General features: G+C 36.8%; 1 protein-coding gene across 1 annotated transcript in view; it reads right to left on the reverse strand.

Annotated features, from left to right (window-relative positions):
• DNAJC1 (DnaJ heat shock protein family (Hsp40) member C1) overlaps nt 1-14457 on the reverse strand; it is a 109090-nt gene that overhangs the window by 32297 nt on the left and 62336 nt on the right. Inside the window, exon 8 of the mRNA XM_074156966.1 lies at nt 7077-7243. Within this exon, the coding sequence (XP_074013067.1) occupies nt 7077-7243 (167 nt within the window). The remainder of the gene's footprint in view (nt 1-7076; nt 7244-14457) is intronic.

A 14457-nucleotide genomic window follows, 5' to 3' on the forward strand; every position in this document is an offset into this window, starting at 1 on the left:
ACCATTTGATGAGAGTTTGGAGCTCAGGTTAAAATGTATTATGAGCTTAGACTAGCTCCTAGTGAATAGCTTCACAACTGACACTAACAGGTATGGTTGCTGGCAGTCTCAATATAGAGCCTTACATTCTATGGGCACACAGAGTGATTTGCTTTCTCGACCTACAGCAACCCCTGTGGTCAGGGTGGAGGCACACCAGCAGGACACCACGAGGAAATCTCAGACTGCTAGCTCCTTACCTGTACCTGTCCCAGGAACAAAAAAGATTTAGAATACAGACACGCTTTTCAGATACCATATTTGTTTCACTGATTAGAAAAAGAAAATTAAGTTATTTCAAAACTAGATGACCTCAGGTAGCACGCTAAAACAGAATAACCCTTCCCCTTGAAGACCAATTTATTAAAACATCTAGTTTACACAGCACCTTAATCCTGCTAAGATACAAGCTGCTTGCTTAAGGAATTAACATTTTTTAAAAGCCTGGAAACTGTATTCAGGTAATCCGTCATATGACGTCTGATTAGAACAAGCATCATGTTATTTGCTACTAAAGAAAAAGCATACTCAGATTTCAAAGCAGCACAGATGTGGGAAGATTCAAGGCAGAAGAGAGCAGGTGGCAGGCTAGCTGGCAATTATGAAATGTGCAAGATTATAAAATGACTAAGATTTAATTGTCAAAACTATACTTTTTAAACTAACAAAACAATAATTTAGCATTTGTATAGGATTTTGTCTTTTAATGTTAAAAAACAGAGAGACCTCCTTTATACATTTAAAGTTATTTTGTATCGTTGTTCCACAGCTAGCTTTCAAATAAAGCCATCGTGATTAAAAAGCTCACTCGGTTATCAATATCCTGTCTATGAAACACAGTGCTTTCATGGCCCAGGCTGAGAAAAATAAAAACACAAACTGCATTTTAACCAGAAAAGAGAGTTCAGTACAAGATGACCACAGCCTACAGCTCAACAACTGGAAAAAATGGTAACTGCTACATTTCCAGCATCTACCAATAAACTATGTAAAAACAATGCTTATGTATACTTTTGTTTCACAGTAGTTTTAATAATCCTAATTTAAGGGTAAAAAGTAAAGTGTAGCAAATGCAGGAGATCCACATTATCTAAGCTTCCCAAGCTCTGTGCACAAAAATAAGTTTTTACTACTCTTGCTTTACTATAATCAAGCCAGGTGCTCCTGCAATATCAAACACACCCAAATGCCAAGAAGTGCTGCGGGATAACATGAAAAACAAAAATAATGAGAAACATGATTTTCTATCTATACATCTGGTGCAGCTGGAAGGGATCAGGCGCTGTCTTTCTCCACCTTTATCTCCCCTTTACAGAGCAAGCAAATATCAAAAGGTCAAAAGTATTCACCCCTCATTGAGGTGGAACTTGGAACCCTATCTTCAGAGATGAATGAGCCAAATAATGATGTGTAAAGAAGAGGAGATTCCAGTGGAAGATGATGAGCAATCTGTAAACCGAAAGGAATTATAATCCTGGTCCCACTGAAGACAACGATAAATCTCCCATTGATTTCTCGAGGGCCAAGATTTTAATGCAACAACAACATTATTCACTTAAACAATGAACTCCCATAAAAACAACGTGTGTTACAAATCATGTAAAATGAAATCAAAACAAAGAATATGAGAGAAATCCCACTGGGAGAGAAATTACTTGGCAATGATTCATCAATAGAATGATTCCAGAAATGGCAAATGCATACAGTCTTGCATGAATGCAGAAAGGACAGAACAAGATCAGATGTAAAAAAACCCATTCTCTAATAAGTACCTCTTTTTTCTTCCAGCTCCACATAATACATTGTCCAACAGGAAAGTAAAGGGTTAAATGGCTACAAAGTAATGCAATGGTGGCTTAACAACATATGCAGGCCACAAAATAATGCAACCTAGAAGGAAGCCCATGGTAACACTCCCTCTACATTTCCCTTAACTCCTAACAAGCGTACACAGAACACTTCTCCAGTCAATTTTTGGTGACAGATAAAGAAAAAAAAACATAATCAGAGGTTTGAGCTAAGTAAATTAAGCTACTTATCTCCTCTTAACAACCTGAAAGAAGATCTAATCTGGGAGTACAAACATTCAGTGACAAAACAAAAATAATTTTAGGTATAAACTTTTTCAGTACTTGCTTTAAAGAGCCTTGTTATCAGTACGAGAATGAGCTTTTAGTAATTCCTCTCAGCTTTGCAGTCACATGCAGCTCGCGTGAATAGTGTAAACCGTGCTACATGAATATGCAACTTAGTTCTAGGTAGGTATATGAGTTCCTATACAGAAAAAAATCAACCTCAAGAGTCTCATTACTTCATTTCCATGCTCTGAAATACACTTGAGTCTGCTCACGCTATTGTCAACAGATGGAGTTTTAGAACAGAATAGGTGATCAAAGATCACCTATCTATGATCAAAACGGTCTAGGTAACATGCTCTAGTTACGCACCTCCCCATACATGTGTTCCCAAATCCAAATTTTAACATCCTGGCTGCAAATTAAATTCAGTATTTCTTTCTCTCCAAATTTATGAAAGGTATGATAAATTATTATAATTTAACCTAAAACAGCCCAGAATGGACTGGAAAAATGACACATTCAGTTATTGCCCAACAGCTTCCCTCTTCTGGTCTAAAACTCCATCTATTTAACCTTTCCTCATAACTATGACTTTCTAAATTTCTTTTTAGTGCTTATCTAGTCTTGCTGTTAATTTTTCTTTCTTTCTGAAAAGTGCAACGATCAAAACTATGCAAAAAGTCCTAAAGGTGGATGCATCACCACTGCAGAGAAATGCAGAAACATTACCTCTCAGTTCTGGAATACTGAATATTATCTGAATATATCCCAATACCTTGCTTTCTTTTAATATTTAATATTAGCTTGTTTTCTTTTATTAGCTTTAAGTAGAGAGTAACAACATAGCAAGACAAGCCCCTTATGGACATAAACTTAGCGTGTTCTCAAACTAAGTCAGAAGAATAACTTTACTACGCTCTAAGCACGTTTTCAGCCAGCCATGTAACCTCATGAAAAATTGGAAAATGCTCCTCTTTCTATATCCCTTAGCAGATCCTTTTACTTTGCCTAAGAAGGAAGCTGTTTTCTTCTCTATATCCTGTTCCTTATCTACTTCATTACTTAAACTCTATGGAAACAGTAATCAACAGTACATTAATAGCTTCTATATCCTATTCAGACACGAGACAGAAAAAAATCCAAATGTTGTTAAGCAACTATCAATAAAAATTTGTAGAGCACCCAAAACCAGACTGATACTCCAAATTACATTTTATTTTATTTTCCATGTACTTTTACATTGCTGCTATTTCATTTTGAACTGACAGTTAGGTCACTTAGTAGTGTGACAGTGGCATGTATTTTTTTCCTTCATAAAAAGGACAATATCTGCTCTTCAGTAAGGATGATACTTTAAATGAATTCTGGAGTGAGAACTAGCTACAAAGTCTTCTGAATTTGAGACCAAAACTTTACCTCCCCATTAGAGATGGCAATTCTCATTTCCAAGCAATTTTCATTAGCCTTTACTTTCAAGATCATTTTCAATAAACACTGAAGCAAATTAATCGTTTTATTGCAAAGCTATCCCCAGATCACAATTAATCTTAATTCCAGCCTCTCTGCCCAGTTCCTCTTGACCTATTTCTTTACATCAACATTTATCTTTTTCTTCTATTCAGTTACAATATCCAACAGCTTAACTTTTGCCAAGTTGCACTTTATTCTTATACCTCCTGACTTATCAGACATATTGAAAAGATCATCAAAAACGTATGTCTTTCTAGGCTACTTTTGGAACACTGGCTTCGAAACCCACCAATTTTAAATCCATCGAACCCTTAACAGAGACATAAATATCAATTTTTCTTTACAAATACAGAATTCTGGTTATCGTCAATAATTAGTAATATTTATTTTACAAGGAAAATGCTCACTTTATTTTTCTGCAGTGCCAAAGCCACACTCTTGCTCTACAAATAAAACGTAGAGCTCTTATGTAAGCTTACTGAGACAACAGTGAGTCCGATACTTCTGAAAGCCATTATCTTCTCCACGATGGCAATTCTACTTTACAGAGCTATTTAGTCTATGATAATGTTACTTCCTAGATTAATATATATCAGAAAAATATCCAGATTCCTGCTGCAGGTGGAACAACAAAAATCTTAATTTTTCTTTTATACAGCTTTGATGCATCTTAAGTTCATAACCTTAGATTTCCAAATTCACTCTTCCAAAGAGCGCAAATGTACTCTTCAAACTGAAAGAAACATTAATAAACAGTTGACAGGACTGTAGCCCATAAGCCATTAAACCAACTTTCAAAAAAAAAAAAATTAAGCCAAACCCAAAAATGAAAGGAAAATAAGCATTCAAATCTCATAATGTACTAAAAAAAAATAAAAATCACAGGGACTCACTTCAACTTAACAACTGAACATAACCTAAATTTCTGTCAAATTGGGCACTCTGCACAGTACAGCACTTCCAAAACAGCAGTCCATGGATTACAGGCACCTCCTAAAGTACAAATGTGAATATGAAGTTAATTGTAATCATCTACACTCGGGGTACCAACATCAGGGACAGCAACTCCACTTCCTTGTATCTGGATGGATGACAGTAACGTTTTATCAAGCTACTGTGGCCTTTCCACATGGGTAACGGCTCTCAAGCCTGCTTGACTGCACACAGTCGACAGCCCTGAGCTACCACAAAAGATAAGAAAGGAAAAAAAAGCTAACAATCTTCCTTATGAGTGAAGCATGACAATCCCAAGAAAAAGTCTGATGGCAAAATGATTTACAAAAGACCTTTCTTAAGACAAGTAGAACTGAGACGTGAATGTCATACACCACTTGCATGTCCATGCAAGCAGCAGAAGAGGGAGGTAGAAGAGGGATGCTGTCCCAGCTCACATCTATGATGTGTAACGGAGGAAAAGACATCTTTCTAAAATGGAAAATGTGTCGAATGACAGTTAGGAACAATTCACTTGTGGTACGACCCTTTTCCCAGTACGCTTATTACAATTACATATTATCATGCGACACAGACTCTCATATTGACATACAAATGGCTCCTACAAGCTACTAGAGCCAGTAATGTATATTCTCCATTTCTTTGTACAGTTTATGAATCTCTTTCTCTCCACCACCATATGAAATGTCGATGTTGCTTGCAGTAACGTATTAGCTGCCAAGGAAAGGAAGAACACCTCGACACAATTTGTTCAGGTCAAACACTTTACCCAGACAGTATACCTGCAAATTGCTCACTTGTCCCTAAAACATTAACCCCATTTGCAACAGAATATAATTCAAAAAGTAAACTCATGAATTAAAGTGATGAGATGCAATACTGAGTCTCTAGGTGCAAGCACAACCCAAGTTACTTACCTTTCAGTAACAGTTCTTTGATATTTTTTAGTTTCTGTGACTCCTGTTTCTGAAACGATGTACCTACAACTCATTCTCTTAGCAGTGACTCTGAAGACACAGCTACTATATACTCTGTGTAGGAAGTGCAAAATTATAGATGGAATGGGCCCAGCCTTATTCAATTCCTTCATTTTCATGGAAACCCAAAGAAATACTCAATTTCCATCAGAAGGGAAGGTGATTTTGAGGATCCGGACAGTCAAGCATGCAATGAACCCAAGCTACTGTAAACAAATATTACATCTTTCTCCTTTAATCATTTGCCCACACAGCCTGATAATCAAAGATGCAACTAACAGGAATCCAATCCACGGGCACTTCTTGAGTTAAGATAAACAAAGCAATGACTGTAAATATGCTCTTAACTCCCAGGCAACTCATCTATAGAATTAAGGACCTGAGTTCTTGCTTTCTCTAAGTGCGTGAAAATATGCTCCAGCGAATTTTAAGAATTCGGTGTCAATCCCTTACACAGAAGTCAAAAGCTAAGCATATTTGCAGAACAGATTTGTTACAGAAATATAAAAGTAAACATAAAGCAGATGTACTAAGTAATACTGAAAGATAAAAGTAGCAGCAAGAGAAAATTGGTGACTGGGAAGTCATGAAGCTTAGGAATCCAATAGTAGTAGATGATTCAACAGGTTATACAATATTCAAGTTATTTAGTTAAAATTTTAAGTCTGGCTAAAGATGGCAGTATTTTTCACAAGCTTGAAAACAACTAAGGACTAAGCAAATCTGCAGCACAGGGAATCAAACAAATGACAGTAGGAACTTCTTTCACTATTGTGATGCTGAAGTCAACGTGTTGCCCTAACTCCACTCCAAACACAGCACTCTCCTCATCTCAGTCTTCCAGGCAAGACAGATTTTCAAGTCAGGAGACCAACTGATAACATTTCTTCTGTCAGCTGTGTATCTCAGTTCTAAGATGAAAACTATACATTTTCAAGCCAGTATGTTTTAATAAAATTTACCAGAAGATAATTGCACTAACTGCCACTAAGAACCCTTATCTCTAAGCAGCAAGAACCTTAACAATAGTTCTAAGTCGAATTGTTAGGACTTTTCCATAAGTCAGATGAAATGCACAAAGTACCTAAGCAGTTCCATAATCAAAACATACTACATCTGGATATTAAGAAGCAAAGGTTTCTTCTTTCTTTTCCCTTTGCTTTTTTATTTTTTAAATAGAGAAGAATCTATTTTTGCAAGCAAAATGCTATTAACTGCAATTAAGAGAAAGAACCAAGCCTCATATAACTTGACAGCATTATGTTCTACTGATTTCTAGTGAAGAAGAAAAGTATTTATATTAGAAACTATAGAGAGCTTTCACACATTTTAATCAACGACATCCTGTTATAACAACATTTACAATATCATTACACAAATTATATTGAACATTGATATAAGCTCTTCCACTATGTGTCTCCCTGACAATTAATTCTTCTTTAGACTTCAATGGTATATGAATATTGTGGTGGTATACATACACTATTCTTTTTCTTAAGAGGCAAGCAAATGAATCAACATTTAAAATATATAACAACATGAAAGATTTTGAACTTACCTTCTTTTTTTGTGTTCTGTTCCTGCCTCCCAACCAATCATCCATCTGCTCCTCAATCTCTTCAATTGAAGCTCCATGATCATATGATGGAATATATGCACTTGACTCCGCAACTGTGTATACAGGGAATTCTGATTTTGGTTTCTTGACTTTAGGCTTCTTCTCCTCTATACAAAAGTAAAAGAAAGAAGAAAAAGTAATGCTACTAATACTGTAGAGAAGTAAAATTCAGAAGCAGGCTTAGCTCCTCAACTCTTATTGCTATATTAAAATTTCCACTGAGGAAGGGAGTTCAGTTTCTTTGTTAAAAAGGTAATTCAGAGTTTGGCATAACAATTTTATTATATTTTTAGGAAAACATTATTTTTATGCACACACTTATCCCCTCTTCTATCTTAACTATGCCTTAGAGGGTCAAATGAGAAGCCCCTCAAAAACAGTTAGCTCTTGTCACTACTACACCACCTGACAATTAAGATTAGTACAGGCAAAAGCACAGGGAGTTGCTAAAAGATTTAAAAGGTCCAGCTGGCTTCAAAGAAACTGGCAAAGGTAGAAAGGTGAGTTTTACACAATTTTGTATTGCTTTATGGTCAGCTGTGCTGAGTAAAAGCTTCTGAGTCAATAGATAGCTTCTCTGTTCTCAGATTTCTGCAAATACAAATAGCTCTATTCTAGCACTTACACATTTAGGAAGATTTAAGTGTCGGACATACTCAAACTGATCACTGTTCTCTGCTCGCTCTGTCCTCCAAACAATATTAAATGGGAGCAGCAAACTTAGGGGACAGGAAAGAGGGGGGACAACAACCAAAACCGCATCAACTGAAAACATATTCACTAAACAAGATGATCGCAAATGAAAGAATTAAGATTGACTGAAAATTGCCAGAATTTTAGGAAAGACAAGAGAAATAGGATGAGAAAAAGAAGCTTGAGCACTCAGAAAGCATCCAGAAACCTCAGGTATGCCAAGTGGGTGTCCTTTGTTTTTTCCTCATTGTTTTGAAAATATGCTGTGTTCACAATATCTGGATGCTCCTAAGGATGCTACTAAACTGAAAGAGCTGATCTAACAGCTGGCTGCAGCCAAAAAGAAGAATCTTCTACTCTGCCTCCATCTTGCCACTCTCCACTGTGTGCTTATGTGCTCATCTCTCCTCTACCTGTGCTTTGGCAGTTGTGCAACCACCCAGCAAACTAGTTCAATTCGGTAATTGAGTAGAAAATTACCTCTTTACACTTAAAAGGAAGAATCTGAGTTGTTTAAAGGTGGTGGGCAAGGAAAAGGAGAACCACACTTCTCAGCAGCAGTGGACCTTTGGATCAGCTTATCTGCCTTTGCAACCACGTCCAAAATAATACTTTTTGAGTGCCAGAGGAGAAATACCTATTTTTCATCAAAATCTTCTTTAAAAAAAAAATCCTCAAGAGGACAGAAGGACTGTTCCCTACAGACTCTGATGCTGAACTGCTTTTCCTAACTGTATACATGCAGGAACAGAACAATGAAAAGACTCCACAGACTCAACAAACTCCTAGGAACTGAATACTTTGGAAAGCAATAAATGTAGAGAAAACTATTTTACAGCACTTTTCAGAAGTCCAAAAAGAACAGGAAATTCAGATAGATGTTGAAAGTTAACAGAATGACTAGTGATCTTTTAAAATTTTAAATGTTGTTCAGAGATCTCTTTTTGTGAAAAATCTCTAACTTCGCTTGTAATTGTCAAATTAATCTCAATACATGAAATATTACGTAAAAACTCGTATTTGGATCTTTTTTAGTATCCTTCTGTAGGTATGCATAGTAAATATAATTAAATGACATACACTCCCCAGAAAAACAAAACTAAAAGAAAGCCCCAAACTGTTAACCAGCATTTCTGTCATTGTTCAGATTTATGAAAGACAATACTGTTGCAAAATTCTTTCTATTTCAAAAGATAATCTTTATAACCAAATCACATATATTAACCATTATTGCATTTTTCTCCAAAGTTGCCAGATGTAACAGTTTCTGGAGGCAGAGTTAAAATTTGCAAGGATAAGTAACACTGGCTTCACCAGCTCTTTACTGGAAACACATATACTGGCAAAAATATTATAGGAAGTTAACCTGAACTGACAATTTCCACTACTGTATTTCAAACCTGCAAAATAATCAAGCACACTGTGTGTGTCCACTTGGAACAGCAGAGACAGACTGAGACAGTTGGGTTTTCCTGTATCTTACACCCCATCAGCTGCTGTTTGCTAATTTTCCCTATCAAAATACACAAATAGTTAAAGTCTGAATGCATCTAACTAGCATTGAAAAATGAAGAGTCTAGCCTAAAAACAGATCATCTAGGTTCTTTCTGTAGTTTTAGAACTAATTCTGTAACAGTATGTCCAGAAGGTACTGCACCCCACTTTAAAATGAGATATCAAAGACAGCGTCTAGGCTTTCTTCAAACAGTTAGGTGAGAGAGGAAGACCTAATGTAGATAAGACACCCTGCAGTTTGCTGACGATCAAAGGAACAAGAAATCCCACCTCGAGAAGGTGGCTGTACAGCCTCAAACAAGCACTCAATCAGAATTAAAAAAAACAAACCTATCTCTACTGTCTCCCATGCATATACAAAAAGATGAAGGAGTTCAGCATATCCCTTACATATCACAATAGCTGTCATATTGAATTAAAAAAAATAAATAGAATTGAAGTCACAGCACCTTTACCGCAGGGCTCCCAATAATCCATTGAAAACAGTTTCACCTCAGAATTTTCAAAAGCCAATTTTTAGAATAGGAAAGCACATAAAAGTTGTTTAATGGTAACATCATAAAGGATTTTAGATAGGGGAAATGCAGAAGTTATGTTTAGAGATAATGATACACACTATGAAGCCCTCAGCTTAAGGCAGCCAAGCACTGCTGTTCTTTCGGGTGAAGACAGAGAAAGCAAAACAGATCACTGAAACTATTTCACTCAAAAAACAGAAGTCTACAGCAGATACCTAGGAAGAAAACCTCCCTCCTTCCATGTTATCTTTTCATTATCAGTAATTCAGCTGGCAGCCCAAAAGATACTTCTGACCTGACCTGGTGCCTTCCCCTGAAGAGAATAAGGATCAGGTTTTCCAAATAGTAGATGATGCCTAGACAGCTGAATCCTATATCTGCTAAGGCTTGACACACAGCCCGGAAGCTGGTGCTGCTGCCACCACCACAACCCAATGCAAAGATGTGTTTGATGGTGCTGACGGTAGCAACAACTGCAGCTGTGATTTAGAGTTTTGAAACACAAGTGTTGCCTTAGTACTTAGTGTCATCTTCTAATGGTGCTGGGCTTAGATGACATCACCATCCACTATAACACAACAGGCTTTTAAAAAGCATTTTTCTCCTCCAGTCTCATACATTGTTCTATTACTGTTGCGTATAAACCTAACCGAAATGCAGGAAAAACCTACAGAAAAAGATTTCAGAGGTTCCTCCCAGTTTTTTAACAGCCTTACTCATTGTGGAGACACAATGAGACCACTATGCCCTATGTAGGCACCAATGTCCCACAGACCTTAACTATGACCAGGGTTACTGGTGCTCACACAACTAAATGCAGTCGAGAGAAACAATCTTGGTGAAACCAGAGCCTGACTTCAAGTTCAACAGGGTAAATGAATAGCTTACTCTCACCACTATTTTCTGGGAAAATTACGTCTTTTAATTGCCAAATTACAGTGTAGTAATTTTTCTAGTTTATTAAGTAGAATAAAAAAAACAAAACAGGCAACAGAGAAAGTAAGAGGATAATCCAAGATCACAAGCACTACAGAAATTGTTTGATGTCTACCACTTCAATATAAAATGATCAGTATTTTACATGAGTTATGACTTTTACAGAGGTCAAGGCCTTCTGTAGCAGAAGAAATTTTATCATTCAATGAATTCGTACTGCAAGGATATTAATTTTCTATCGGTAATTTCCACCTTTAGAACTACAAATTCTTTACCAGCAGACTAAATTTGACTGTGTATTTAACAACTCAGAGTTAAAAAAAGAGATATAATTTGTCCCCTATGTTTGTACATCATATAAAAACACCCTATCACCTGGATCCCTAGAATTTAACTGATGACAATTAGCTAACTCTCTTAACTGTACAGTACTTTATATTTCTAAAGGCCTCCAAAACTATTCCAAGTACTGGCTATACATTTTACTAGTTTATGGTGCCACGACCCAGGTTTTGAAGTTTGATGAATTGCCCATAATCTCTTTAGTCCTTCCACCTTGTTACTACATTAATTTTATCAAATTAATAGTATCTGGCTAATGGTTATTTGCTCTCATTTTTAGAAGATAAGGAATCAGCAAGCATTTTGGATCTAGTGCCATGTAATAAAACAGTGGTGCTTTTTCCATAATAAATATCACAGATTCATATTTTAAAGTTTTCAGAAAAGTATATACCGACTTTATCTGCCAGTTGATGTAAAGAATTAAGAATTTTTTACAGAAAAAATGACCGCTTCATACAGAAAGAAACAAAAGAAAACAAAAACAAGTGCTCAACTTCCCAAAGAAAGTATGATACCTCAAGCTGCAAGTCCCTCTCTCTGCAAGGCTTCTAAGATTTAAGCATGAACAAGAAGTTCAGTTAAGTATCTGAAGGGTGGGTTGAAGGAGGAGGGAGCCAGACTCTTTTCAGTGGTTGCCAGTGAGAGGACGAGGGGCAACGGGCACAAGCTGGAACATAGGAGGTTCCACTCGAATATGAGAAGAAACTTCTTTACGGTGAGGGTGACAGAGCCCTGGAACAGGCTGCCCAGGGAGGTTGTGGAGTCCCCTTCTTTGGAGATTTTCAAGACCTGCCTGGATGCAGTCCTGAGTAACATGCTCTGACACGCTCTGGGCTATCCTGCTTCGGCAGGGGAGTTGGACTAGATGATCTTTATGGTCCCTTCCAACTCTAAAAATTCAGTGAAATTCAGTGAAGAATTCACAGAAAATATGGTCAAAAAAGACTGTGATGTCCTGAAAAATCACAGAAAGAAAAGGGACAGACTGACTGGTATCTCACGCGTTGATAAGCAAGAAATATGATCACACAGAAACAGACATCAAACATCACTTGGGCAAGTCAGTAAGACACTGCACTGAGACCTCCTTTTCTCTGAATATTGTTCACTTACCTACGTAACTATGAAAGACAATCAAAGCATTTACAGCATTTGTTTAAAACATGACAGACAAAAATTCACTTGCATGTACAGCAACATAGACAGAAAACAATAGTCTCAAAAGTCTGGGGAAAAAAACTGTAATAAGGTTTTGACAGTCTACTGAAAAAATGGAGGAAACTATATATAATATTAACGCAAATATGGGGCAAACATTCATATGTTTAAAAAATACACATTTCTGTACTCATAATAAAGCCAATGGGATTATATGAATGCATCACAGGTTAGAGACAGACATGTACATCTGCCGTACTGAGACCTAGAAGCCAGTTTTCTTTTGAGCAAATGGACTACAAACATGCTCAGTGATGAATATATCAACTACAAAAAGCTTCTCACAAGCTGTAGTTTGATGTCTTTCATCTTTTTCTCTGAGTATTTACCCTTCCCAAAACTTCCTATTCCCCCAAAATACCTCATCCCCATAATATGAAAGGGTTAGAAATAAACTTCCAATATTTGGGAGCTAATTTGCCTTCCAACAAACATATCATGAAACACGCATGCCTCTTTCAAATGAACCGCACGACACTACGTTAGTGGAACATTTTCCATACAATCTGAAGTATTGTACAGAGAGGCATCATACAGCCTAGCTGAAACAACTGGGAAAAGCACACAAGCTTGCAAGTTCAAAATCCTTTCAGCAGGCCTGCCAAAACAATCAGTGAAATGGATGATACTTAGTTTGCCATAATTAGGCTTCAGAGGTAACAATTAAGTGATCAGAACATTCACACCCACGCCGACCAAAAAAGCATGCATTATATGAATTAATTTTATTTGAACCTGCCTGTCAGCAAATCATTACTGAGCAGGCATGTGAACACTGCATTTTTGGCAGGGATTAACACTAAACACAATTATCCAAGATATTTGTCAATTATTTGGAAGTAAACGTAACATCACCTTCAGTATAGTGCTAGATTACATAAATTTGGTCAAAATGGCTTACAGTGAAGAGGAAAGCAGAAGAAGAAGTAGGAACATAGACTGACTGGTAGTCTGAGACCGATCCTATCAAAAGTATCCTTGAAAATTACACAGCTAAGGGACTTATGCCGTATCTGCACTTATGAGGGGCTGTGGAAGGAACCTCTGATGTAAGATCTTGGAGTTACGGTGGGCAGGCAATCTGAAATGAGCTATCAGAGCAAGGGGAACTAAGGTAATCTGTGATTCTGTAAACAGAACAGTAATAATAGAAGAAACATGATTTTATAATCAGAAGATGACAAGTTAGAAGACTAGATACAAACCCAGGGTCGAACACTTACAGCTACATTGCAAAACTAAATAGAGTACAGAAAATCCACAGAAATTAAGGGCTAAAGAAATGCCTTATATAAAGAAAACTTGCAAATCAATAAAACTTCTTTTTGTAAGCACAGAAAAATGCTAATAATGAACAACTAGCTAAAGGTAGAGAAATCCATACTGAAGACGTAACTATATAACAGTAAAATTAATTTTCAGAACAAACCATGAACAGAAGGCATATCAACATTTTCTGACCAATATTGTATCTTGCGTAACAAGATGCCGAAGTGAAAGTGCATCACTGGTATAAGTCAAACAAGACAAGTCATGAGAATCATGATTTTTGCTGTGAGGGCCTGAAATAAACTCATTATACTAAATTATCTAGTGATGTCTTCCATCCCTAAGTTTCCTGAAACAATATAAAAAGCCACCCAAGCAACATGCTATATTCCAAGTTGTCTGGAAAGGGAGAACAACCAAGCTTAACCAAACTTAATGAAATGTATTAAAGGTTTCACTACGGCTCTAGATTTTTTACAGCAGGCACTCAGGTAAGACGTGTCTTACCATAATGCCCTATACAGAGATACAAGTACTGCTATAGATACCATCATAAAGCCCCGATTCAGAAAGAAGGCTAGTAATGCAGCTATAGGGCAAGTAACCCTGTATTTCGTTTAAAGGTTGAATGACGGAGGTGAGGAAAAAAATTCAAAACCTTAAGTACTATTCAAGATGATTTATAATTAGAAACAAAATAGTTTCTTGCCATGAATTGTTCCTGATGCCTTGAGCATCAGGGCAAGAATTCTGGATTTACAAGGCAAATAACGTTTGGCAACTAGGATGCCAGTGAAGAGTTCACCTGCAATATCCAGGAGGTGCTA

Source organism: Numenius arquata, chromosome 12, assembly GCF_964106895.1.
Source record: "Numenius arquata chromosome 12, bNumArq3.hap1.1, whole genome shotgun sequence".
Classification (NCBI taxonomy): domain Eukaryota; kingdom Metazoa; phylum Chordata; class Aves; order Charadriiformes; family Scolopacidae; genus Numenius; species Numenius arquata.